Source organism: Hemitrygon akajei, chromosome 25 (assembly GCF_048418815.1).
Source record: "Hemitrygon akajei chromosome 25, sHemAka1.3, whole genome shotgun sequence".
In the NCBI taxonomy this organism is placed as follows: Eukaryota; Metazoa; Chordata; class Chondrichthyes; order Myliobatiformes; family Dasyatidae; genus Hemitrygon; species Hemitrygon akajei.
The window spans coordinates 39,517,328-39,543,996 of NC_133148.1; the positions used below are offsets into that span (position 1 = coordinate 39,517,328).

General features: G+C 41.6%; 1 protein-coding gene across 2 annotated transcripts in view; it reads left to right on the forward strand.

Moving 5' to 3' along the window:
* The window catches only part of LOC140716535 (striatin-3-like), an 88,175-nt gene that overhangs the window by 498 nt on the left and 61,008 nt on the right, over positions 1-26,669 (forward strand). Inside the window, exons 2-4 of one of the 2 annotated variants that reach the window (XM_073029344.1) lie at positions 12,784-12,887; positions 17,658-17,743; positions 26,228-26,309. In XM_073029344.1, coding sequence (XP_072885445.1) covers positions 12,784-12,887; positions 17,658-17,743; positions 26,228-26,309 — 272 coding nt within the window. The remainder of the gene's footprint in view (positions 1-12,783; positions 12,888-17,657; positions 17,744-26,227; positions 26,310-26,669) is intronic. The other variant, XM_073029345.1, reaches the window with a different exon arrangement.

Sequence of the window (26,669 nt, forward strand, 5' to 3'; positions counted from 1 at the left end):
CGATTGTTAGCACAAACTTGTATTATAATTTAAATATCAATGCACAGATGCGCTGCTTCTGTTGCGAGTTTCTGATTTTGCTTGAAAATCTGCACCTTAGTGTTACGAGATGTGTCGGCGACAGTTCTCCAAATGTCAGATCTCTTGCTGCAAGTGATCTTTTCCTTTGTTTGGAATGTCAGTGTGTGCATCGATTTCGTAGCTTGGTAAATACACTCGTCCTGTCATATCTGGTCCTACCTGGAATTAGTAGCGTGGCTGGTTTGTAGTGACAGTACGTTGTCAGTATTGATCTGTATGAATTGGCGAGTTGCCAAGTTCCGCAAATTACCTTTATAAGTGGATCCAATTTTAAACGGTTTCATTGTACACTGGAGAGAAAAATGTAGATGTTGGTTGCTGACAAGTAAATTTGCTAAATTTATATTCACCTTCAAACCTAATTTGCTTAGCTGTTGTGAGTATGATTTATCGTTGGTTGGGTTAAAAACCGTGGCCCCTTGACACACATGAAATATTTGAGCAGGGGCATGTTTGAGTTGATTTTTTTTTCTCCACACATAACTGATTTGGTAGCTTCAGGTCGCTCATTGTTCACCGCTGTGAAATATGATCTGCAGCCATTCTAGCAGTCCTGTCGTTTGATATCTTCTATAGGGTGATAAGTGTTCTTAGAAGCCCTAGAGCCATTTTTAAACTGGGACACAGACCTAAATTTGGAACAGTTAATTCCAAAGATTTTTATTCCCCATTGGTTGAAGCCACCTTGTTACATATAACTGTATTGTAATAATCAGATTTATAGAAGAAAAGACAATATCAAAGTTCAAGGTAAATTTTATCTTCAGAGTGCATACATGTCACCACGTACAACACTGAGATTCTTTTTCCTGTGGGCATATTCAGCAAATCTATAAAACAGTAACTATAAACAGGATCAGGGAAAGAGCATAGAAGACAACAAACTGTGCAGGTGCAATATAAATAAATAGCAATAAGTAAGGAGAGCATGAAATAACAGAATAGAGAATCCTTAAAGTGAGATAGTGGTTGTGGGAACATCTCAATAGATGAGTATAGTTATTCTCTTTTTTGTTCTTGAACCTGGTGGTGTGAGTCCTGAAGCTCTTGTACCTTCTACCTGATGGCAGCAACGAGAAAAGAGCACAGCTTGAGTGGTGGTGATCTTTGATGATGGACCCTTGCTTTCCTACAATGGTTGGGAGGGCCTTACCCATGAATTACTGAGCTGAATCCATTATCTTTAGTAGCATTTTCTATACTTAATATCATACTTAAAGGTTAATTTGTGGGGAGCAAGGATAAAGTGGGGTTGCCCTGAAGCAGTGATGCACAGCACTGAGTGGATTTCCCTGACAGGCAACTATGAAGTTATGCAACAACACTCTTACTCAATGTCCATCTGTTTATTGACGAAATGAAAGTTTTTTTTACGCTCACAAACCATTTCACAATTGTTGTGGAAGGGGAAGAGAGCTAGGCCAGTGGCCTGCTGTTGATCCTGTTGCCAAGGTTGTCAAGGTTAACTAGCGAGCATTATCCCAGGATGTGTAGCTTTCACCCTCACACCCTTCCCGCCCTCCCACACACTTCTGTTCTCCTATGGCAGTACCTCCAATAGGCTAAATTTGTTATCCCATATATATTGCAGTAGCAGCAGCTTAAATAAAGGTCTTTCTGCCTTGAGCAGATAGTTAGGAATGTTTCTAGAATCTCTCTAAACTCTAGTTTTAGCATGTGTTGAAATGAACTTTGGGTCACTAAACAGTAAACTTGTGCTGTATTGTCCTGCTGTTAGCTTTGTTGGTTGACAGTTATAAACGTTCTGTAGTTGCCTCAAAATTAGCCCTTCTAGGCATTTTAATCCATGTCGTAAGGTTGTCGTCAAAGTGCCGTTCAGCTGGGAGTTACATAGCTTTTGCTCTTCCTTGATTATCACTGTCTGCAGTTACAATTCTAAACCTGAATATTTTGTCTGGATTGGAGGTAATCTTGTAGTCAATAACCTGCTGCCCACGATAAAGGTGACCATCCTCAGTTTGGGAGGTATAGATGAGGCCCGATGGCCGGAGTCTTGGGTCTTCAGGTCTGCTGGGGAAGTTGAAGGCTCAACATCTGTGAGTCCGAGTCCACTGGAGGCCGAAGGTAGCCTGTCCTGGCTTTAGAGGGCTCTGTGTGTGTGCAAATGGATCAGAAGGAAGAACAGGGTTTGTCTTGTTGCTGTTCTGTTGTTGATGATTGTGTTGTTCTATGAACATGGTGGCCATGCTGTATTGGTTCCAGAATGATGGAGCATGATTGAAGGCTGTCCCAGCACATCCTTAAGATTGTGTTGGTTATTAATGTAAGCTTGTTTCAAAGTACAAACTTTAAAGTAAGTTTTATTATCAGAGTACATATATGTCACTGTGTACAACCCTGAGATTCATTTTCCTGCAGCATACTCAGCAAATCTATAGAATAGTAACTGTAACAAGATCAGGAAAAGATCAGCTGGAGTGCAGAAGACAACAAACTGTGCAAATGCAAATATAAATAAATGGCAATAATTAACGAAAACATGAGATAAAGAGTCCTTGGAAGTGAGATCATTGGTTGTGGGAACATTTCAATGATGGAAAGGTGCATGTACTTAATTCGCTTTTGTTCAAGAGCCTGTTGGTTGAGGGGTAGATGTGATAAGTAAATGAATCTGAATTCTTGCTGAGTTGCTGCAGTGCGTCCATTCTGCCATGTGACACCAAATGAGTGTTGATCATGTTGTGTTCAGCCAGTCAGTGGAGAGTATTCCATCATCCTTTCGATACAGCAGGTAAACATGAGTTTATAGAAATGCGTTAGGAGGCAAGAGCTGAGTCATTCATTAGTGATATTTGGTTTATTCTGCCTCAGACTCCAGCAGCTGTTTGTAGCTCATTTTTTAGATCTGGGATCCTCTAATATCATAGAATGTATCCAGTGTGCAACCTGAAATTCGTGCTCTTCACAGACATCCAGGAACCAAGGGACCCCATTAATAAGACATCAAAGCCCCAGCCTCCTCCCCTTGAAGCATCACCCCACTATGCAAGCAACAGCAAAAGCTCCCAAAGAGATCATCAAAAACTACAGTCCGTAACCCAGCATTTGGGTATCTCAGATGGGCTCCCTCTCTCTATAGCTATTTGCATTGTGGCCATTACGGAGTTTCCTTTGGATATTTGTCCATAAGAATGATTCTTCATGTTGTTGAAAGGTGGGTTAGCATCAAGCAGCTGAGGAACATGCACAGATATTCCCAATATCCTACTTTATCCCAGCATTGTGTTAAATGCTAAATGAAGAAGAGCACTTGTATATGTACCTTTCCACCACTGATCATTGTCTCATCTCTAAGTGGAGCGATGATGATGTGCTGCAGAGCTACGTCCTGAAATAGGACTGGCTTCATGCAATGGACATTCAGCCGCAATAATCCTACCAGTCTATCATGAATTCCAAGCCATAGTTTTAAAGAGCCAGTAACCCACCTACATCTCCATCTGTGTTTCAGTCGTGAGGAACTTTCTGCCATTTTTTGGTTCTATTTTCAGCAATAGCTTGCATTTTAATTCCCTGATCTGATTTCTTTATCACTTGATCATTACAAAACAAAATTTTACAAAGCTCTTTATACAGAGCAAGTGCTGGAGGAACTCAGCAGGTCAGGCAGTATTTCTGGAGGGAAATGAACAGTCCTGATGTCCATTTCCTTCTACAGATACTGTCTGACCTGCTGAGTACCTCCAGTATTTTGTGTGTTGCCCCAGAATCAGGTTGAATATTATTGGCATATGTCGTGAAATTTGTTGTCTTTGCTGCAGCAGTACAATGCAATACATAATAGTAGAGGGGGAAATTTTGAATTGCAGTTAAAATATATATGTAATAGGTGGTGCAGAAATAGAAGCAAAGAAAGGAGTGAGGTAGTGTTCATTGGTTCACTGTCCATTCAGAAATCTGATGGCAGAGGGGAAGCTGCTGTTACTGAATCGTTGAGTGTGTGCCTTCAGGCTCCAGTATCTCCTTCCTGATGGTAGCAATGAGAATAAGGCAGACCTGGGTAACATGGGTCCTTAATGATGGACACCACTTTTTTGAAGCATTGCTCCTTGAAAATGTGCTGGGGAGGCTAGTGCCCATGGGAGCTAACTAAGGTTACGACTTTCTGCAGCTTCTTTTGATCCTGTGCAGTGACACCCGCACCCCCCTCCCCCCAATATCAGATGCTCTCCACAGTATAATTATAGAAATTTGCGAGTCTCTTTGGTGACATACCAAGTCTTCTCAGACTCGGAATGAAATAAACTCCTGGAATTCCAGTACCTGCAGTTTCTATTGTGTCTCAGTTTCATAGAGTGATTTACATTAAAGTGAATTAGACAGTGGGAGCAGCCTTGGAAAAAAGACAAAGAGGTAGGGGTTGGGGGGGGTAGTGATGGTGCGTGTCAGCGGCATGATTTACGGAGAAAGAAGGGATGAGAGGAGGTTTTGAGAGCAGCTGGTAAGATGATAAAGTCAAAGGAATTCCAGCAGATTCTATGAAGTGTCTGGGATAAATATCGTCAAAACTGGGGTGGGGGGGAGTTATGTTTTCATTATCTGTACATCTCTACATTTTCACCATATTCAGACCTCTTATTCCCTGTAACTTATAATCAGGAGGTTTGGATGATAAAGATACACCATAAGATATAGGAGCAGAATTAGACCATTTGGTCCATTGAATCTACTCTGTCATTTCATCATGGCTGATCCATTTCCCTTTCAGCACCAATCTCCTGCCTTCTCCCTGTATCCCTTCATGCCCTGACTAATCAGTAATCTATCAACCTCTGCCTTAAATACTCAATGACTTGGCATCCACAGCCGTCTGTGGCAACGAATTCCACAGATTCACCACTCTGGCTAAAGAAATCTCTCCTCCTCACTGTTCTAAAAGAACACCTATTCTGAGACCGTGTCCTCTGGTCTTAATCTCCCCACCATAGGAAACATCCTCTCCACATGCACTTTTTTGAAGCCTTTCAACATTCAATAAGTTTCAGTGAGATCCCCCTCATTCTTTAGAATTGCTGTGAGTAGAGGCCCCAAGCTGTCAAACGCTCCTCATGTGATAAGCCTTTCAGTCTTGGAATCATTTTGTGCTGCATTCTTTTTTAAAAACCAGATGTATTAAACATTAAAGGGCATTTTTATAAAATTAGCATATCTCTCATATAAACGACTTGGACATTTTGTTCCGCCGTGTGCCACCATTCGTGTTCAAGAGTCTAGACTGGGTTAAGTTAATGATCCTTGACTCTGTGAATTGCAGCCAACAGTGATGGATGCCAGTTACCATTTGCAAATGAGAAGGGGCCCAGCATATGCTGTGGAGTTTTACACCTTCTTATGCGACAGATGGATGCTAATAACATAATTTTATTTGTGTTACAATTACTGTGCTAAATTGCCTGTGAAGGTACATTGCTGCTTGCAAGCTAGCAGCATGTCTAAGGAAAGCAATTTTTAAATTGGTTTGTCACTATGGCTCAGTCTATATAGTCATTATACAACTATGTAGATAGGCCAGTCTGCAATGGGGCAACTAATTTTACGTCTGGGATGCAATCAGATTTTCGAGAAAAGATTCCTTGACTTGTATCTTCTGGGAAGTGTACATGCTTAGAGACTGAGTTAAGGGTTTATTTGCCTTTGGTTTTTTATCCTTTTTTTCACTTAGCAATCCGCCTCTTTCTGGCCCTTCAAGCCACGCTGCCCCAGCAACCCCTGACAAACCTGAATAACTCTAACCTAATCATGGAACAATTTACAATGACAAATTAATCTACTGGATACATCTTTGGACTGTGAGCGGAAACTGGAGCGCCCGAGGACAACCCACGCATTTCACAGGGAAGACGCACAGAGACTCTGGTATCAGACTTCAGTGGTGAAATTTAATGCAGTATACAACCTGGAACCCTTACTCTTCGCAGACATCGACAAAACAGAGAGAGAAAGATCCCCAAAGAAAGAATGACAGGAAAATGTTAGAGCCCCAAAGCCCCCTCCCTTTCCAGTGCACAAAACAGCAAAGTATTGACTTTCCCCTATCCCCCCTCACTTGTTCCAACAAAAAGCATCAGCTTTTATATTACATTACATTACATTACATCAGCTTTATATTACATTGTGTAGCCAAGGTGCTGAGTTATATTGGGTATGAGAGTGTTGTTGCATTACACTTGCAACAGCAAGCCTCCAGAGACCATGATCTATAGACCATCAAAAACTACTGAATTGAACTCTGGACTCTGCAATGGCCTGAACTGTATTGGTTAATATGTTAAGGATAACTTTAGATTATCCTTTCGAAAAATGAGTTGCTCTTTAAGTTCAGAGGAACATGTTCCATAAGCAACAGTGGTATACATGATCTGATAGTTGAGATACATATGTTGTCTAGAACATCAGAAGCTCCCCGGTCCACTTTGAATAGCGTCAGAGACTTGCTATCCCCAAAGTTTGTTCTACCAGCTCAACCATTTAAGACTTCGAGATAGGCACATGGATATAATAAAGATGAAGAGTTTTGGGCTGCGTATGAGGAAAGGGATAGATTGGTTGTGGAGAATGTTTATTTTGGTCAGTTCTACATCATGGGCTGTGACCTTGTACTGTGGATGCAGACAATGAAGTGGGTGCTCTCTCATTACTTTTCTCTTTTTCTCTACTTATTTAATTTAACTTAATATATATACTTACTGTAATTTAGTTTTTATTATATATTGCAATATGCTGCTGCCACATTACAGCAAATTTCAAGAAATATGGTGGTGATATTAAATCTGATTCTCAGTACAATACTAGTGTGATAGTCTTAAGTGTTGTGTTCAATCAGAAAATGATTTTCAAACAGATACTTCTGAACTGCAATTGCTGCAGTCCGCAGCCTGTAATTTCTCTTTAAGGCAGGGGTTCCCAACCTGGGGTCCACGGACCCTTCAGTTAATGGTCTACTGAGTCTCTGTGGGTAGAAGTTAGGAACAGGAAGGGGTCAATTACTCTACTGGATTTTTTTTATAGACCACCCAATAGTAACAGGGACATCGAGGAGCAGATAGGGAGACAGATTCTGGAAAGGTGCAATAATGACAGGGTTGTCATGGGAGATTTTAATTTCCCAAATATAGATTGGCATCTCTCTAGAGCAAGGGATTTAATGGGGTGGAGTTTGTTAGGTGTGTTCAGGAAGGTTTCCTGACACAATATGTAGATAAGAAGAGAAGCTGTACTTAATCTGGTATTGGGAAATGAACCTGGTCAGGTGTCGGGTCTCTCAGTGGAAGAGTATTTTGGAGATAGTGATCACAATTCTAATTACTTTACCAAAGCATTGGAGAGGGACAGGAACAGACAGGTTAGGAAAACGTTTAATTGGATTAAGGACAAATATGAAGCTATCGGGCAGGAATTTGGAAACATAAATTGGGAACAGATGTTCTCAGGGAAATGTATGACAGAAATGTGGCAAACATTCAGGGGATCGTTGCATGGCATTCTGCATAGGTATGTTCCAATGAGACAGGGAAAGGATAGTAGGTTACAAGAACAGTGGTGTACAAAGGCTGTCGAAAATCTAGTCAAGAAGAAAAGAAAAGCTTATGAAAGGTTCAATAAACTAGATAAATGATAGAGATCTAGAAGATTATAAACCTAGCAGCAAGGAGCTTAAGAGTGAAATTAGGAGAGTCAGAAAAGACTGTGAGAAGGCCTTGGCAAGCAGGATTAAGGAAAACCCCAAGGCATTCTACAATTATATGCAGAGCAACAGGATAAGACATGAGGGAATAGGACCAATCAAATGTGTGATAGTGGAAAGGTGTGTATGGAACTGGAGGAGATAGCAGAAGTACTTAATGAATACTTTGCTTCAGTATTCACTATGGAAAAGTATCTGGGCGATTGTAGGGATGACTTACAGTGGATTGAAAAGCTAGAGCATATAGACATTAAGAAAGAGGATGCGTTGAAGCTTTTGGAAATCATCAAGTTGAATAAGTCTCCGGGACCAGATGAGATGTGCCCCAAGCTACTGTGGGAGGCAAGGGAGGCGATTGCTGAGCCTCTGACAATGATCTTTGCATCATCCATGGGGACAGGAGAGGTTCAGGAAGATTGGAGAGTTGTAGGTGTCATTCCCTTATATAAGAAAGGGAGTAAAGGTATCCCAGGAAATTATAGACCAGTGAGTCTTACTTCAGTGGTTGGTAAGTCGATGGAAAAGATCCTGAGAGGCAGGATTTATGAACATTTGGAGAGGCATATATGATTAGGAATAGTCAGCATGGCTTTGTCAAAGGCAGGTCATGCCTTACGAGCCTGATTTTTTGAGAATGTGACTAAACACATTGATGAGGGTAGAGCAGTAGATGTAGTGTATATAGATTTCAGCAAGGCATTTGACAAGGTACCTCAGCAAGGCTTATTGAGAAAGTAAGGAGGCATGGGATCCAAGGGGACCTTGCTTTGTGGATCCAGAATTGGCTTGCTTACAGAAAGCAGAGTGGTTTTAGATTGGTCATATTCTGCATGGAGTTCGGTGATCAATGGTGTGCATCAGGGATCTGTTCTGGGACCCCTTCTCTTCGTGATTTTTATAAATGACCTGGATGAAGAATTGGAGGGATGGGTTAGTAAATTTGCTGATGGCACAAAGGTTGGGGGTGTTGTGGATAGTGTGGAGGGCTGTCAGAGGATACAGCAGGACATTGATAGGATGCAAAACTGGGCTAAGAAATGGCAAATGGAGTTCAACCCAGTTCATTTTGGTAGGTCAAATAGGATGGCAGAATATAGTATTAGTGGAGCAGTGGAGGATGAGAGGTGACCTGATAGAGATGTATACAATGATGAGAGGCAGTGATCATGTGGATTGACAGAGGCAAAGGCTTTTTCCCAGGGCTGAAATGGCTAGCATTAGAGGGCACAGTTTTAAGGTGCTTGGAAGTGGGTACAACGGAGCTGTCGGGCAAGTGTTTTACGCAGAGTGGTGAGTGTGTGGATGGGCTGCCGGCAACGGTGGTGGAGGCGGATACAATAGGGTCTTTTAAGAGACTCCTCGATAGGTACATGGTGCTTAGAAAAATAGAAGGCTATGGATAATTTCTAAGGTAAGTACATGTTCAGCACAGCATTGCGGGCTGAAGGGCCTGTATTGTGCTGTAGGTTTTCTATGTTTTTCTAATGGTTGGGGTCCAGGACATGAGAAAAGTTATGAGCCCCTTCTTAAAGGAATGTACTTCTGCAGTCTCTGTTACGTGTAGTCTATTGTATTTCATTGTTTTGTGAGTGTTTGCAAATAGATGAATCTCAATTTTGTATATGGTATACATAACTTTGATAATAAATTTGAACTTGTTCCTTGTCCTTGGAATGGACTGAAAGAAGTGTTAGGTGGAGATAAGGCATGGATGAATGTGAAATTGGCAACAGTGTGATATTATTGATATTTTGACTGAAGAAACAGTACATAATCATTCAGTAAAATCACTGAATGATAATATGTTGCAACAAAATGTAAATCTGCGTGCACTGTTTGAATCCTGTGGCTGTACATTATGAATATGAATTATCAGACCCGAAATAAAAGGGCGCTATTCCTCTTCTTAAGCCCCATTGGCCTACTGGAGTATAGACTACCAGTAGCAGCTTGCCAGAGTCCTTTGTCTTGGGCCTGTCTTTCCTGTTGTCTCCAGGTGTAGCCCATTTTCAAAGATCCTTCCTGTCCTAGGGACTTAAAGTACGTATGTGCGCAGTATAGAACCCTGAAATTCGTCTTCCTCACAGTCACAAGACGAAGAACCGTAGAACCAACCTGTTCAAAAAAAAACACCAAGCATCACCCCCCCCCCCCCCAATGTGCGGGTGGCAAAAAATCATGCAAGCGACAGCAAAAAGACGAGCCAAAATACAGAGTATAAAACAGAAAATGAATAGGCATATAGTTCAGCTCAGTGTTCATTATCTGCAGGTCACCCTGGTTTAAAAAAAACACCCAAAAGTAGTAATAAAAAAGAGCTATCAGAGCTAGAACTAGAAACTAGAACACATCATAAACCTGAATTAGAGTCCAAATCTATAATCTGTGTCAATTAAACCTTGCGCCATTCGCCGACAGCATCAAGGGAGTGAGAGAGAGAGAGGGAGCACTCAAATGCAAGGACCCTCCCTTGGGAGCAACGAGCAAGAAAAATGGTTTTTTGAGCTTGTGTCAGTGTTGCGGTAGCTCTGGGTTGTTACAGGATGGAGTTGCAAGCCCCCATGCCCAAACATCCTCCTTCCACAGCCAGTCTTGGGACCATCCATGGTAGAGTTATATGTAGATGGCTTTGCTTTTAAAGCTGCCCCGACTAACCAGCAACTTTTTCATGGATTACACCATGTTATTTAAATAATACATTTTTAATCACAGTTTTATCATGTTATCACTTGGCTTATGTAAGTCTTTTTGGGAAGAATTGCTCTTAAGCTAATACAATTTAACTCTGTGTGACTGATACCCCCAGCAAGAGTATTGACATGGAAGTAAGCACAGTAGTTAAATTTCAAAGGTCAAGGCCTTTGCGGTTTATCATGTTGTTAAGTAAACCTCATGGGTCAGGTGGACATTTAATGATAATTTTTCGCATCGACCACTGCACTTTACTGAAATTTAAATGCTATTTAAGGTCAATTCATGGCTAATGTTGCGGTCATCAACAACCTAAAACAAGAACTACTTGAGATTTGGAATTTCTATTGGGTTTATTTAGAATCAATAATGACAGACAGACAGACATACTTTATTGATCCCGAGGGAAATTGGGTTTCGTTATAGCCGCACCAACCAAGAATAGTGAAGAAATATAGCAATATAAAACCATAAATAATTAAATAATAATAAGTTAATCATGCCAAGTGGAAATAAGGCCAGGACCAGCCTATTGGCTCAGGGTGTCTGACACTCCGAGGGAGGAGTTGTAAAATTTGATGGCCACAGGTAGGAATGACTTCCTATGACACTCAGTGTTACATCTCGGTTGAATGAGTCTCTGGCTGAATGTACTCCTGTGCCTAACCAGTACATTATGGAGTGGATGGGAGTCATTGTCCAAGATGGCATGCAACTTAGACAGCATCCTCTTTTCAGACACCACCGTCAGAGAGTCCAGTTCCACCCCCATAACATCACTGGCCTTACGAATAAGTTTGTTGATTCTGTTGGTGTCTGCTAACCTCAGCCTGCTGCCTCGAGCACTGGCCACCACAGCCTCGTAGAACATCCTCAGCTTCGTCTGGTAGATGTTAAGGGACCTCAGTCTCCTCAGGAAATAGGGACGGCTCTGACCCTTCTTGTAGACAACAATGACCAGTCTTTGACCAGTCCAGTTTATTATCCGTTCATATCCCCAGGTATTTGTAATCCGCCACCATGTCCACACTGACCCCTTGGATGGGAACAGGGGTCACTGGTGCCTTAGCCCTCCTCAGGTCCACCACCAGCTCCTTAGTCTTTTTCACATTAAGCTGCAGATGATTCTGCTCGCACCATGTGACAAAGTTTCCCACCATAGCCCTGTACTCAGCCTCATCTCCCTCCCTGATTCATCCAACTATGGCAGAGTCATCAGAAAACTTCTGAAGATGGCAAAGACTCTGTGCAGTAGTTGAAGTCCGAGGTGTAGTTGGTGAAGAGAAAGGGAGACAGGACAGTCCCCTGTGGAGCCCCAGTGCTGCTGACCACTCTGTCTGACACACAGTGTTGCAAGCGCACGTACTGTGGTCTGCCAGTCAGGTAATCAATAATCCATGACACCAGGGAAGCATCCACCTGCATCACTGTCAGCTTCTCACCCAGCAGAGCAGGGCAGATGGTGTTGAACGCACTGGAGAAGCCAAAAAACATGACCCTCAGTGCTCGCTGGCTTGTCCAGGTGGGCGTAGACATGGTTCAGCAGGTAGACAATGGCATCCTCAACTCCTAGTCGGGGCTGATAGGCAAACTGGATGGATGAAATTCTTGAAAAATAATCTAGAGAGACACTTAAATCACAATCAAATTCTTAGTCAATATTCATTAATCACTTCTGTTCTTCTAGGAATTGTAATCCCAACACTGCATTGAAGGATCTTTTTATTAATTCGAAGTTCAAAAGTAAATTTTATTATTCAGGTATATATACAAACCTGCGATTCATTTTCCTGAGGGTATACTCGTCAAAACTATCAAATAGTACCTATAACTGGATCAATGTAAGATCAGCCAGTGTGCATAAGACAAAAAACTGTGCAAATGCAAGTATAAATAAATAGCAATAAATAACGAGAACATGAGAATGCAATAAAGATTACAATTAAAGTGAGATTATTGGTTGTGGGAACATCTCAATGGATATGCAAGTGAGTGTAGTTATCCCCTTTTATTCAAGAGCCTGATGGTTGAGGGGTAGTAACTGTTCTGAGACTCTTGTACCTTCTACCTGATGGCAGCAGATTTTTCATATGGTCATTTAGAAATTCTGTTTGGTTATTTTGAGGACTTGCTGAACATGTTACTAAAATAAAACGGCAAACTGTTGAAATCCAAATCATAAAAATTGCTGATATTGTACAGCAATTTACTTGAAGTCAGAGAGCCATATGCTTCACAATAGGTTCATAATTTTATTGTAGTATGCTTTACCATTACTTCAGTGATAATTGGGTTTTATTATTCAGGCACGTGTATCCTTTCTCCAAGGAGAGAGAAAAGGTCAGGAGAATCTTAAGAAGGATTTAGTCCGGAGAATTAAGATGCTTGAATATGCCCTGAAACAAGAAAGGTGAGTTGTAATTTTTCTGTCTCCACCCTTCCCATTTCAAATTATGTGAGATGACACATAATTGCTTGGCTTCCTCTTTCATATAGACAAACTATTTTACTGTTTAATCCTTCTGGCGCTGTAGTCTTCCATCCTTTCATGGACTTAATTTTTTGTTCTTTGCTTCCTTTCCCCATTACTTTGCAACTTTCAACTTGTTTACATTTGACTTTTCCCAGTTCTGATCAAAACTAAATGACTTGAAACTGCTCTGTATTTCCTTCCCACAGGTGCTGTCTGGCCTTTTAAACATTTCCTGTTTTTTTTAAAAGCTAAGCTCAGTTTATGGAAAATTATTAAAAATAACCCAAATAGAACTTGGAAAAACTAGAAACTATTGAGTTCCATATAATAAAAATGATCAAAATAGTTTGTCTTTATATTAAGCACGAATATATATTGTTGCAGCAGAAGAGAAGTGAACTTGTATTGACTAACCAAATAGAACAATTCTTCTGTGGGAATAGGTATTATCTACATTTAAGGATTTTAATACTTCACTTTGGCTAACTCATCTCAGAAAGAATTGGGAGTGACACACGCAGAATGCTGGAGGAACTCAGCAGGCCAGGCAACATCTATAGAAAGGAACACTGTACTGCTGCGCAAAAAAATTTCATGACATTTGAGTGTTGACAAACCTGATTCTGATATGGGTCTCTATTGTGAACTGAGAGTAGGAAGGGAGCAGAGAGAGGGGAGTCATGGTTGGGAAAAGGGGAAGGAAGAGGGTGCAGGAAGCACCAGAGAAACATTCTGCAACGATTAATAAACCAATTTTTTGTAAATCAAATAACCTTGCATGATGTCTTAGTCTGGATGTGTCTGCATAGAACATAGAATAGTACAGCACATTACAGGCCCTTCGGCCCACAATGTTGTGCCGACCCTCAAACCCTGCCTCCCATATAACCCCCCTTAAATTCCTCCATATACCTGTCTAGTAGTCTCTTAAACTTCAGTAATGTATCTGCCTCCACCACTGACTCAGGCAGTGCATTCCACGCAACAAACACACTCTGAGTGAAAAACCTTCTTCTAATATCCCCCTTGAACTTCCCTCCCCTTACCTTAAAGCCACGTCCTCTTGTACTGAGCAGTGGTGCCCTGGGGAAGAGGCGCTGGCTGTCCACTCTGTCTATTCCTCTTAATATCTTGTACACCTCTATCATGTCTCCTCTCATCCTCCTTCTCTCCAAAGAGTAAAGCCCTAGCTCCCTTAATCTCTGATCATAATCCATACCCTCTAAACCAGACAGCATCCTGGTAAATCTCCTCTGTACCCTTTCCAGTGCTTCCACATCCTTCCTATACTGAGGCAACCAGAACTGGACACAGTACTCCAAGTGTGGCCTAACTCGAGTTTTGTAGAGCTGCATCATTACATCACGACTTTTAAACTCTATCCCTTGAATTATGAAAGCTAACCCCCCATAAGCTTTCTTAACTACCCTATCTACCTGTGAGGCAACTTTCAGGGATCTGTGGACTGTACCCCCAGATCCCTCTGCTCCTCCACACTACCAAGTATCCTGCCATTTACTTTGTACTCTGCCTTGGAGTTTGTCCTTCCAAAGTGTACCACCTCACACTTCTCTGGGTTGAATTCCATCTGCCTCTTCTCAGCCCACTTCTGCATCCTATCAATGTCTCTCTACAATCTTCGACAATCCTCTACACTATCTACAACGCCACCAACCTTTGTGCCAACCCACCCTTCTACCCCCACATCCAGGTCGTTAATAAAAATCACAAAAAGTAGAGGTCCCAGAATAGATCCTTGTGGGACACCACTAGTCACAACCCTCCAATCTGAATGTACTCCCTCCACCACGACCCTCTGCCTTCTGCAGGCAAGCCAATTCTGAACCCACCTGACCAAACTTCCCTGGATCCCATGCCTTCTGACTTTCTGAATAAGCCTACCGTGTGGAACCTTGTCAAATGCCTTACTAAAATCCATGTAGATCACATCCACGGCACTACCCTCATCTATATGCCTGCTCACCTCCTCAAAGAACTCTATCAGGCTTGTTAGGCACGATCTGCCCTTCCACAAAGCCATGCTGACTGTTCCTGATCAGACCATGATTCTCTAAATGCCCATAGATCCTATCTGTAAGAATCTTTTCCAACAGCTTTACCACCACAGACGTAAGGCTCACTGGTCTATAATTACCTGGACTATCTCTACTACCTTTTTTGAACAAGGGGACAACATTTGCCTCCCTCCAATCCTCCGGTACCATTCCCGTGGACAACGAGGACATAAAGATCCTAGCCAGAGGTTCAGCAATCTCTTCCCTTGCCTCGTGGAGCAGCCTGGGGAATATGCTGTCAGGTCCCGGGGACTTATCCGTCCTAATGTATTTTGACAACTCCAAAACCTCCTCTCCCTTAATATCAACATGCTCCAGAACATCAACCTCACTCATATTGTCCTCACCATCATCAAGTTCCCTCTCAGTGGTGAATACCGAAGAGAAGTATTCATTGAGGACCTCGCTCACTTCCACAGCCTCCAGGCACATCTTCCCACTTTTATCTCTAATCGGTCCTACCTTCACTCCTGTCATCCTTTTGTTCTTCACATAATTGAAGAATGCCTTGGGATTTTCCTTTACCCTACTCGCCAAGGCCTTCTCATGCCCCCTTCTTGCTCTTCTCAGCCCCTTCTTAAGCTCCTTTCTTGCTACCCTATATTCCTCAATAGACCCATCTGATCCTTGCTTCCTAATCCTCATGTATGCTGCCTTCTTCCACCTGACTAGATTTTCCACTTCACTTGTCACCCATGGTTCCTTCACCCTACCATTCTTTATCTTCCTCACCGGGTCAAATTTATCCCTAACATCCTGCAAGAGATCCTTAAACATCGACCACATGTCCATAGTACATTTCCCTGCAAAAACATCATCCCAATTCACACCTGCAAGTTCTAGCCTTATAGCCTCATAATTTGCCCTTCCCCAATTAAAAATTTTCCTGTTCTCTCTGACTCTATCCTTTTCCATAATAATGCTAAAGGTCAGGGAGCAGTGATCACTGTCCCCCAGATGCTCACCCACTGACAGATCTGTGACCTGACCTGGTTTGTTACCTAATACTAGATCTAGTATGGCATTCCCCCTAGTCGGCCTGTTAACATACTGTGACAGGAATCCATCCTGGACACACTTAACAAACTCTGCCCCATCTAAACCCTTGGAACTAATCAAGTGCCAATCAATATTAGGGAAGTTAAAGTCACCCATGATAACAACCCTGTTATTTTTGCACCTTTCCAAAATCTGCCTCCCAATCTGCTCCTCGGTATCTCTGCTGCTATCAGGGGGCCTATAGAATACCCCCAGTAGAATAACTGCTCCCTTCCTGTTCCTGACTTCTACCCATACTGACTCAAAAGAGGATCCAGCTACATTACCCACCCTTTCTGCAGCTGTAATAGTATCCCTGACCAGTAATGCCACCCCTCCCCCCCATCCCTTTTAAAGCACTGAAATCCAGGAATATTGAGAATCCATTCCTGCCCTGGTGCCAGCCAAGTCTCCGTAATGGCCACTACATCATAATTCCATGTATGTATCCAAGCTCTCAGTTCATCACCTTTGTTCCTGATGCTTCTTGCATTGAAGTACACACACTTTAGCCCTTCTACCTTTATACCCTTTATTCTGCTGCTCTTTCCTCAAAGCCTCTCTATATGTTAGATCTGGCTTTACTCCACGCACTTCTTTCACTGCTCTATCACTTCGGGTCCCATCCTCCTTGCAAATTAGTTTAAACCCTCCCAAACCATGCTAGCAAACCTACCAGCAAGGATATTGCTCCCCCTCGAGTTCAGGTGCAACCCATCCAGTCTGTGCATGTCCCACCTTTCCCAAAACAGATCCCAATGGTCCAAAAATCTAAAACCCTGCCCCCTGCATCAACTCCTCAGCCACGCATTCAACTGCCATCTCCTCCAATTCTTACCATCACTATCACGTAGTACTGGCAGCAATTCTGAGAACGCCACCCTTGAGGTCCTGTTCTTCAGCCTTCTGCCTAGTTCCCGAAACTCACACTTCAGGACCTCATCCCTCTTCCTGCCTATGTCGTTGGTCCCAACAGGTATCACGACTTCTGGTTGTTTTCCCTCTCGTACCAGGATGTCATGTATCCGATCAGAGACATTCCGGACCCTGGCACCCAGGAGGCAACAAACCATGCGGGTTTCCTTCTCACGTCCACAAAATCTCCTGTCTGCTCCCCTGACTATAGAGTCTCCAATGACGACAGCTCTCCTCTTCTCCATCCCATCCTTCTACACCACAGGGTCAGACTCAGTTGCCAGAGACCCTGCCACCGTGGCTCACACCTGGTCGGTCGTCCTCACCAACAGCATCCAGGACGGTAAACTTATTATTCAGGGGAATGGCTACAGGGGTGCTCTGCACTACCTGTCTACTCTCCTTCACTTCCCCCCCCCCAGACTGTCACCCAACGACCTGCTTCCGGCAGCCTAGGTGTGACTACCTCCCTGTAGCTCTCATCTATGACTGCCTCACTCTGTCTTATGAGTCGAAGCGTGGTCGGATGAGCAGCAACCGAGCTGCGCTTCTCCCCCCACCCCCATCCCTGGCACGCCTTCTCTGCCACCCATGTTTTCATTCCCTTAAGTTGGATGTTGTATAAATGTCTCACCTATTTAATATTAGAACATTTTTTTGTTCAATTTTTCTTTTCTAGGACAAAGTATCACAAGCTGAAATATGGAACTGAACCAGTCCAAGGTGACACAAAGACAGATGCACCTGAATCAGGTACTGGAGAAAGTATGCATCTTTTATTATGAACCAATTAATACAGTTAAAGATGCTCTTATATAGGTGAAGTGATCTGTAAGCTTTTTTTTGGACCTAAAATAAGGAAAACTGTTCCAAGGCATTGAATTGTTAATGCTGAACACTCCGTTCTCTGGCAGTGTCATTGCCACGTTCTCTAGAACTATATAGAGTGCATTTTGGCCCTTTTAAAATTGTTAATACATTAGGATCTGGACTTAATTTGAGCTGGGCTTATGGGTCCTGTAGGATATCAAAAGTTACATCACATGACTTGGTTTTGGATAACAGCTTCTCTGCCTTGCCCTCTGTGGGTACTTACGTAGATCATATGTTATACAGCACAGAAACAGGTCCACAGCAACCAAGTGTATGCCAGTCATCAAGCACCAATTTACACTAATTCCAGTTATTATTCTTCCCTCTTGTTCAATCAACTCCGCCTCACCACACTAGATCTGACCATTCATCCACACTGAAAAGTTCAAAGTTCATTTATTAACAAAGTATGTGTACATTATGCAACCTTGAGATTGGCCTCCTTACAGACAGCCACAAAACAAGACACCCAAAAGAACTCATTTTTAAAAAAAGGACTGTCAACACCCAGTGTGTAGAGAGAGGAAAAAAACCAAATCATGCAAGCAGTAAAAGTAAGCAAATAGTATTTAGAAGGAAAGTGAGTCCTTGGACACAAGGCCCAGAGCAGGCCCACAGCCTCAGCCTCCGTGCAGCAAAGAATGGTGTAAATGTCACAGAGAAGCGAGCAGAACTGGCTCGACCTTCGTCTCTGGTCCTGACACCCTACCTTTCCAATCCACTGTACAGTGACCAAATTAATTTACTAGCCCACATGTCTTTAGGACAGGGACTCCCAACCTATTTTATGCCATGGACCAATGCCATTAAGGGCCTGTGAGATAATGTGAATTGTCTCCAGCGTTTGAAGCTGTGAACTCCAGGTTGGGGGCCCCTGCTTTAGGATCTAGGAAATCCTGAAGATTAAGGAAGATGTGAATACTCTCTACATAGACAGCATTGGAAGTCTGATTTGAAACTGGAGCTGTGAGGCTTCAGATTTACTAGCTGTACCAGTGTGCCACCCCAGTCACAGTTCTGTCTGGTTAGCATCTTTCATCGGAAATAATTTGGTTTTTGCCTTCCACACTCGTTCAGACAGATCATTCCCCTGCCTTGTTTGCATGGAATGGAACTTCCTGGCTCTCGAGTTTGCAAGTTACGGGCAGATTTTGTGGCATCTGAAATCGCAGCAAGGATTTAATGCTGTGGCTTTACAAGGCATTGGTCAAAACATACTTGAAGTATTGCGAGTATCTTTGGGCCCCTTATCTAGGAAAAGAAGTGCTACCATAGGAGAGGGTGCAGAGGAGGTTCACAAGAATGATTCCAGGAATGAAATGGTTAATGTGATTGATTTCTCTGAGCCTGTACTCGCTGGGGTTTTGAAGAATGAGGGTGGATCTTATTGAAACCTATCGATTATTGAAAGGCCTAGATAGAGTGGATGTGGTGAGGATGTTTCTTGCAATGGGAGAGTCAAGGACCAGAGTACACAACCTTGGAATACAAGTACATTCCTTTAGAACAGAGATGAGGAGGAATTTCTTTAGCCAGAGTGTAGTGAATCTGGAATTCATTGCCACAGGTGGCTGTAGAGGCCAAGTCATTAGTATATTTAAAACTGACGTTGATAAATTCTTGATTAGTATGAGCATGACCAGATATGTGGAGAAGAGAGGAGTATGGCATTGAGAGGGATAAGAAATCAGCCATGATGGAATGGCAGAGCAGACTCAATGGCCAAATGCCTTTTACGGTCTAAGGTCAGTGACCACTTTGAGGTTTCTTCTCTGTATGCCTCTCTACTCCCACCTCTGGTGCCTCTGTCCTGTTGATGTCACAGGACGTATTTAGGGGTTCTGATGTCACATTCTGTAAAGGGTATAATTCTATGATTATGACTATACCAGTTTGTAAATCTGATCTAGTTTTCTAATTTGGGAACTAGTCGTCAGATGTTTGTGACAGAAACCTTAGTATTAGTAGGTTGGTCGAGTTGGGCATGAGTTTGCCATGCCTAAATTTGATGCCTAGCTTGGTGCTATTTTTGTCCCTTTTTTTGTTTTACGGTAGGGGAAGTGTTTTAACTGAATGGCTTGTGGGGCAAACTGGGAAAGGACAGCAGATTTCCTATGCTGAAAGATGTTAATGACCCAGCTGTGCTTTTAGAATAATCTTGCCTGCTACATTGTCATCATTATTAAGACTAGTTTTTTTTTAAAAAAAAATGTTCTACTGAATTTAAATTACATGGAATCCAGTCATCATTTTAATTTTGTGCCAATCTGTGAGGCTGGCATGGGCAGTCTGGCAATCAGAGGAGTTGTGACAGACTGGAAATAAACAACAAACAACCCCTGTTTCAGAGATTACTGCAGAGTAAATAAAAATCACTGATGACACAGCTATTGGACTGTCATATAAGGCTGCATCTATGAGGAACTCCTGGGACTGTGGTGCCTGGTGACACCCAACCTTTCTGTCAGACATGATTCCAACCACTGGAAGATTTCTTTTAGTGAACTTCCATAACTCTGCTAACAACTAGGTCGAGCTATTTGCATGTTTCTGATGAAATCCACTGGATATCTTGATGAACATTTAATGACTTTGAAACCCATGAACACTATCTTACTTTTTGCTCTCTTTTTGCACTACTTATCTTTTATGTATATATTTATTTATTTTCTTTCTAGCTTAGCTTACTGCCTATTATGCTGCAAACATGAGGAAATCTGCAGTCAGTGCTTCTCCCTATAGATGCTGCCTGGCCTGCTGTGTTCCACCAGCATTTTGTGTGTGTTGCGCCTATTATGCTGTTGGCATTTGGAGCAGCAGTGAAGGTCCTCTAACTCTGGTGGCATTCAGGTCTTCCTTCATTACGTCAGTAGGCTTTCTCTCAATTTTCACTACTGTCGGCCGTGCACGCCCCAGGTGGAGATTCAGGAACACCATTGTAGTCAGATGTAGAATAAGATTCTTCATTGCTGTTTTCATAACAGTTTTGTTTTACCAGCGAGGGTGGTACACCCTGAGCTGAACCCCGAACGTGAAGGATGGATGGACTGCTCTTAGTCTGTCCTCTAACCTTTGACCTTTTAGCATGGGTAACCCCACCAAGAGCCAAAGCTTAAAGCCCTGACTTCAGCCAACATAGCTCTCCTGGTCATTGATGCACGTAAGTCTCCACACCTGACGACAAGATTGTGGGCCTCTTGGAGGATATTGCTTATTGTAACATATAAAATGCTTTGTTGCTTTTTATTTTATATATGTATTGCTCTTTACCGATGCCACAATAACATATTTCTTTGATAATAAACCTGGTTCTGATGCAATAAACATTATTTACATCCTTTTGCCTGTTCCAATTTGGAAGAGGTCAAAATTATTTAAAAATAAGTCTTTCGTTAGCTGTCATTGTTGGATTCAACCTTACTAAATTAATGCATTAAATAGCAATTAGATCTCTCTGAAACATATTAGTATCTCCAACAGGCAAGCCTAGAATAATACAATTAGCAATTTCAAATTGAAAGCTGTTAAATCCATACTGTTAACGCAAATTAAGCATTTGGCTTACCAGTCCAGTAATCACTGTGCCATCAGTGTGCCATATGTTTGCATTTGAATCCATGGACCAGCTGACTGCAGATTGTTGGCAGAACACTTAACTGTGGAGATCCTTGTAGTTAGCTGCCGTTCCGTTGGCACATGTTGACTGCTGATCTTTTCTTTCCCCAGTACCTTGAGTTAGACTGCTAATGCTAGTTAGAGTCTGGTGTGGATGGGTAATAACATCTTTTCGCTGACTGTTAATACCTTGAGGAAGCATCCTCAAGGATGCCCACTTAGCCCACTGCTTGATTATCTCTACACTCATTATAACCTGGCTAAGGAGAGCTCAAATGCCATCCATCAATTTCCTGATTGTACCACGGTTGTTGGTAGATGCTCAGATGGTGAGGAGAAGGCTTATAAGAGTGAGATAGTTTAGCTGGTTGATTGATGTTGCAACAATCTCCCACCCAACACCAGAAAGACCACGGAGCTGATTGTGGATTTCAGGGGAAGTCGGGAGGTCACACACCAGTTCTCATTAAGGGATCAGCAGTGGAAAGGGTGAGCAGCTTCAAGTTACTGGGTGTCAGCATCTTGGTTGCAATCACAAAGAGAATTGATTAGTTACCAATGACTCATAAATTTTGTAGGAGAGTATTATGGTTGATTGCATTGGTATGGAGCCTCCAGTGTGCAGAACTGCAAGAGGCTACAGAGGGTTATAGACTCAGCCAGTTCCACAACCCATCAGGAACACAACCAAAGATCAAAGTAAAATTTATTATCAGAGTACATACATGTCACCACATACAATCCTGAGATTCTTTTTCTTGCGGGCATATTTAGCAAATGCATAGAACAGTAACTGTAAACAGGATCAATGAACAAGAAACTCTGCAAATTCAAATATAAGTAAATAGCAATAAATAATGAGAGCATAAAATAATAATATAAAGAGTCTGTCGGTTGTGGAAACACCAGAAGTAGAATGAGTGCAGTTAACACATCAAGAGAAAATCTGCAGATACTGGAAATCAGAGTAACACACACAAAATGCTGAAGGAACTCAGCAGGCCAGGCAGCATCTATGGAAAAGTCAACTGTACAGTTGAAACATCCAACTGTACTCTTGTCTTGTCCTGGCCTGCTGCATTCATCCAGCATTTTGGGAGTGTAGCTATCCCCTTTTATTCAAGTGCCCGATGGTTGTGGGGTAGTAACTGTTCTTGAACTTGGTGGTGTGGATCCTGAGGCACTTGTACCTTCTCTGATGATAGCAGCGAGAAAAAGCCGTGGCCTGGTTGGTGAAGATTTTTGATTGTGGATGCTGCTTTTCTGTGGCAATGTTCTATGTAGATATGCACAGTAGCTGGGAGGACTTCACCTGTGGACTGAATCTACAACAATAAAGGATAATCTCTCCACTATCAAGGATGTGTTCAAGAGGCAGTGTCTCAGGAAGGTGGCATCCATCATTCAAGATCCTCACTTTCTGGGGCCTGCCCTCTTGTTAATTACATCAAGGAGGAGATACAGGAGTTTGAGAACCCACACACAATGATTTAGGAACAGCTTCTTCCCCTCCGCCATCAGATTTCTGAATGTTCTGGGAACACTTATTAAGTTTTGCACTGTTTAATTTTGTAATGTGTATATATTTTTTGCCTTTTATACTGTAAGGCAACAAGTTTCACATGATACAAATGAAAAAGTATAATTTTTTATGTTATTTACTTAATTGGGTTCTCTGTCTAGTTTTAGGACTTGCATGAAGATCTGATCACATTTTAGGTCATATTTATTCAGAAATAGAGAAAATTCTTAAGAGTTTGCAAACTTTGTAGTACCACTGTATGTCAGTGATAAATTTGATTCTGATTCATTGGGTGCTATTCTTTAACTCCAGTCAGACTGGAAATTGGGAGTCCTTCTGTAGTATGTACCAGAGCTTAGTGCAATGTCTGTACTCATAGAAAGAACAGTTAGTTTGGACCTGTACTGGTTAAATTTTCTGGAAAACAGAATTGCTTTCAAATTAGAATGTGATTTGTTGCTAAGTGAAATTTTACGTAATAAATATTTGTGTTAATAGCATCCATTAAACACTTTGGAATTCTAAATGGCACAATTCTAGACTTGCCTTTATGATCTGTAGATTTCAGTGGTTCCATTTAATATCAGAGAACGTATACAGTATCCAACCTGAAATTCTTACTCTTCACAGACATCCACAAAACAAAAGAAAACTCCAAAGAATGAATGACAGAAAAACATAGTTCATCAAAGCCCCCTTCCCACGCACATGCAGCAGCAAAGCATCAATTCTGCCCCTCCCCTCCCCTCCCCCCCACTTACTCTAGCAGAAAGCATCAGCCCCCCACCATCCACCATGCAGGCAATAGCAAAGTCCCCAATTTGCAGAGAGGCATTCAAATCCTATTTAATGCTTTAATTCAGAGGTTCCCAACCAGGAGTCCACGGACCCCTAGGTTGGTGGTAAGGTTCCATGGCATATAAAATAGTTGGGAATCCCTGCTTTAATTGGACTTCTATGAAGATATGAATGTGGAGTTGGCCACTTAGTCTCTGAAGCCATCAGCAAGATAGCGTCTGATCTGATTTTTAACCGGCTCTGCTTTCCCATCTACCCCAAGTAACCTTTCAGCTCACCAACTTATTTGTGTATCAACTAAGTGTCTGTCATGTAAGTACTGTATATAAAAGTTCTGGCACCATCGTCCTTTGGCAAAATTCATTCTAAATATTGCAAATTATTATTTATTTGCAGTAATATAAATTATTATTTATATATTTATAAATTAAATATTGCAAAATTGCAAATCTACTACAATTAGTATCCTCAGTTCCAAAACGATTAAAAAGTGTTATTGAAAGGAAAGGTGATGTAACACAATGGTAAACATGCCTCTGTCCCAACTTTTGTTGAGTGTGTTGCAGCCATCAAATTCTAAATTTGTGTATATTTACAAAATACAATTAAGTAGGTCAGTAAAACTATTGAAATTCTTTTCTTTGTACTTTTGTCAGTTAAATAAAGGTTCACGTGAATTAACATATCACAGATTTTTGTTTTTATTGCATTTTGGAAAATATCCCAACTTTTCTGGAAATGGGGTTTGTATTTATTTATTGAGATACAGTGCAGAGTAGGCCCTTTTGGCCCTTCAACCTACAACTCCCAACAACCGATTTAACCCTAGTCTAATCACAGGATGATTTACAGGGAACAATTAACCTACTAGCCAGTACGTCTTTGGAACGTGGGAGAAACTGGAGCACCCGATAGAAATCCATATAGTCGCAGTGAGAACGTAGAAACTCCTTACAGACAGCAGTGGAAATTGAACTCAGGCCATTGTGTTAACCAGTACACCACCCCTGTTACTGGAAGAATTTTCAGAAAATTTCCGGTGGCTGTACTTGCACTATTGGTTGCGGTCATTAGTCACAATCCCAGGGTACATCTGCAATAATTCCTCAAAGCTGCAGCTGTGGACTGTCAGCCTTGGTGAACTTTCTCATTCCATAATCTCTGGAGCAAAGCCGATTGCTTTTTGTTTCAGAAGTGCTTAAATATATTTTGATTCATTTGGTAATGAAACCATGCATACAGGTCCTACAGCATGACAAGTTGAAATTGAAAAGTGGCAGCCATAGTATTTGAATTGCGTTAAATAGTCTAATTAAAAATAAACTGTTCTTAGTAATGAGCAGATTGTCCTGATTGTTGTAATGCCAGTCCTGCGGTATTACCTGAGTAAAATGACTTGGGCTCTCATCTCTCCTCCCATTTCAGGTCAGGACCACAGACCTGATTAATTTTCTCAATCAAAAGACTTGACTGTTTATTCCTCTTCATAGATGCTGCTTGACCTACTCAACAATACAGGAACACCTTCTTCCCTTCTACCATCCCATTTCTAAGTGGTCATTGAACCCATGAACACTACCTCAGTACTTTTTTATTTCTATTTTTTGTGCTACTTATTTAATTTGACTATTTAATATTTAGTATATGTCCATACAGTAATTTACAATTTATAATTAAGTATTGCATTGTACTGCTGCTGCAAAAACAACAACTTTCACAACGTGGGCTGGTGAAATTAAACCTGAATTTGATTCCTGAAGCATTTTATGTGTGTGTTCATCTGTATTTCTAGCATTTCCAGAATCTCTTGAGTTTAAAAGTCCCAACTATCTGTCTTTAATCCTTACCAGCATTGTCAAATACCCAACTTTGATGTCCTGAGGAATACCTTGGGTAATAGGTTGATCACGTTTTGATCAGTGGTAATATTGCAGCGCTCGGATATAGGATGGTCATCGATCCAATCCCAGAATTGTCCCTTTTTTATTTGAATCTGTCCAGGTAAAAATGACACAGAAGAGGATACTATCCTACCATGTTGTCAACTTTAAGAAAGCAAACTTGCATGAATGGGCAGCAAATTTGACAAAGTATTGGTGAACTGCTTCAAGTCCTGAATGTAACTGATCACTTCTATGCATTGATTTTCAGAGCTGCTTTTTGGTCTTGAAACAGAAAATTATGCTACTTCTACAACTTTTTATTGTTTTTTTGCAAGCATCATTCTGCTTAATTTGTGTTTTGTTTTTCCAGAGACTGTTGAAATAAAGTTATTAATAAATAAGCAATTTCTCCCTGCTCAAAAATATTCCATGTAGCAATAGGTTTAACTGCCCCATTATGTGGTACAAAAGTAAATCAAACTTTTTATTTCTGCAACTATTATTGGGATGTTTGGTTGCGCAACATTAATCAACTTTTTTTTTGTGTATGTGTTTCAGTTATAAATAATGGCCTTGATGTATCAGCATTAGAACAGAACAGTCCATCATCATGGAATGAAGGACGTCAGCTACTGAGACAGTAAGCACTCGCTATCCTCTATTTCTAATAGAAAATTCTTTTGAAATAGTTATGCTGCATAAAGATATCCAGGCTGGTTCTGAAATAGCCTGTGAATCAAGTACATAAAGGCCAGTAAAGTAAATGGTCTTGGGTTTTCCTAACACTTGCTGTATTCTTCTTCTTAGTCCATCACCCCTTCTCTCCCAGAGATAAGGTCTTTGGAGCTTTTGTTAGTGTTTCTGTAGCTCTAGGTTTTTACGGGATGGGGTTTCTAGCCCCCATGCCTATTCCCCCCCCCCCCCCCCCCCACCGTGCAAAAGGGCTTGGAACTGTCCATGGTGGAGTTACTTCTTGTATTACCTTGCATTAATTCTATAG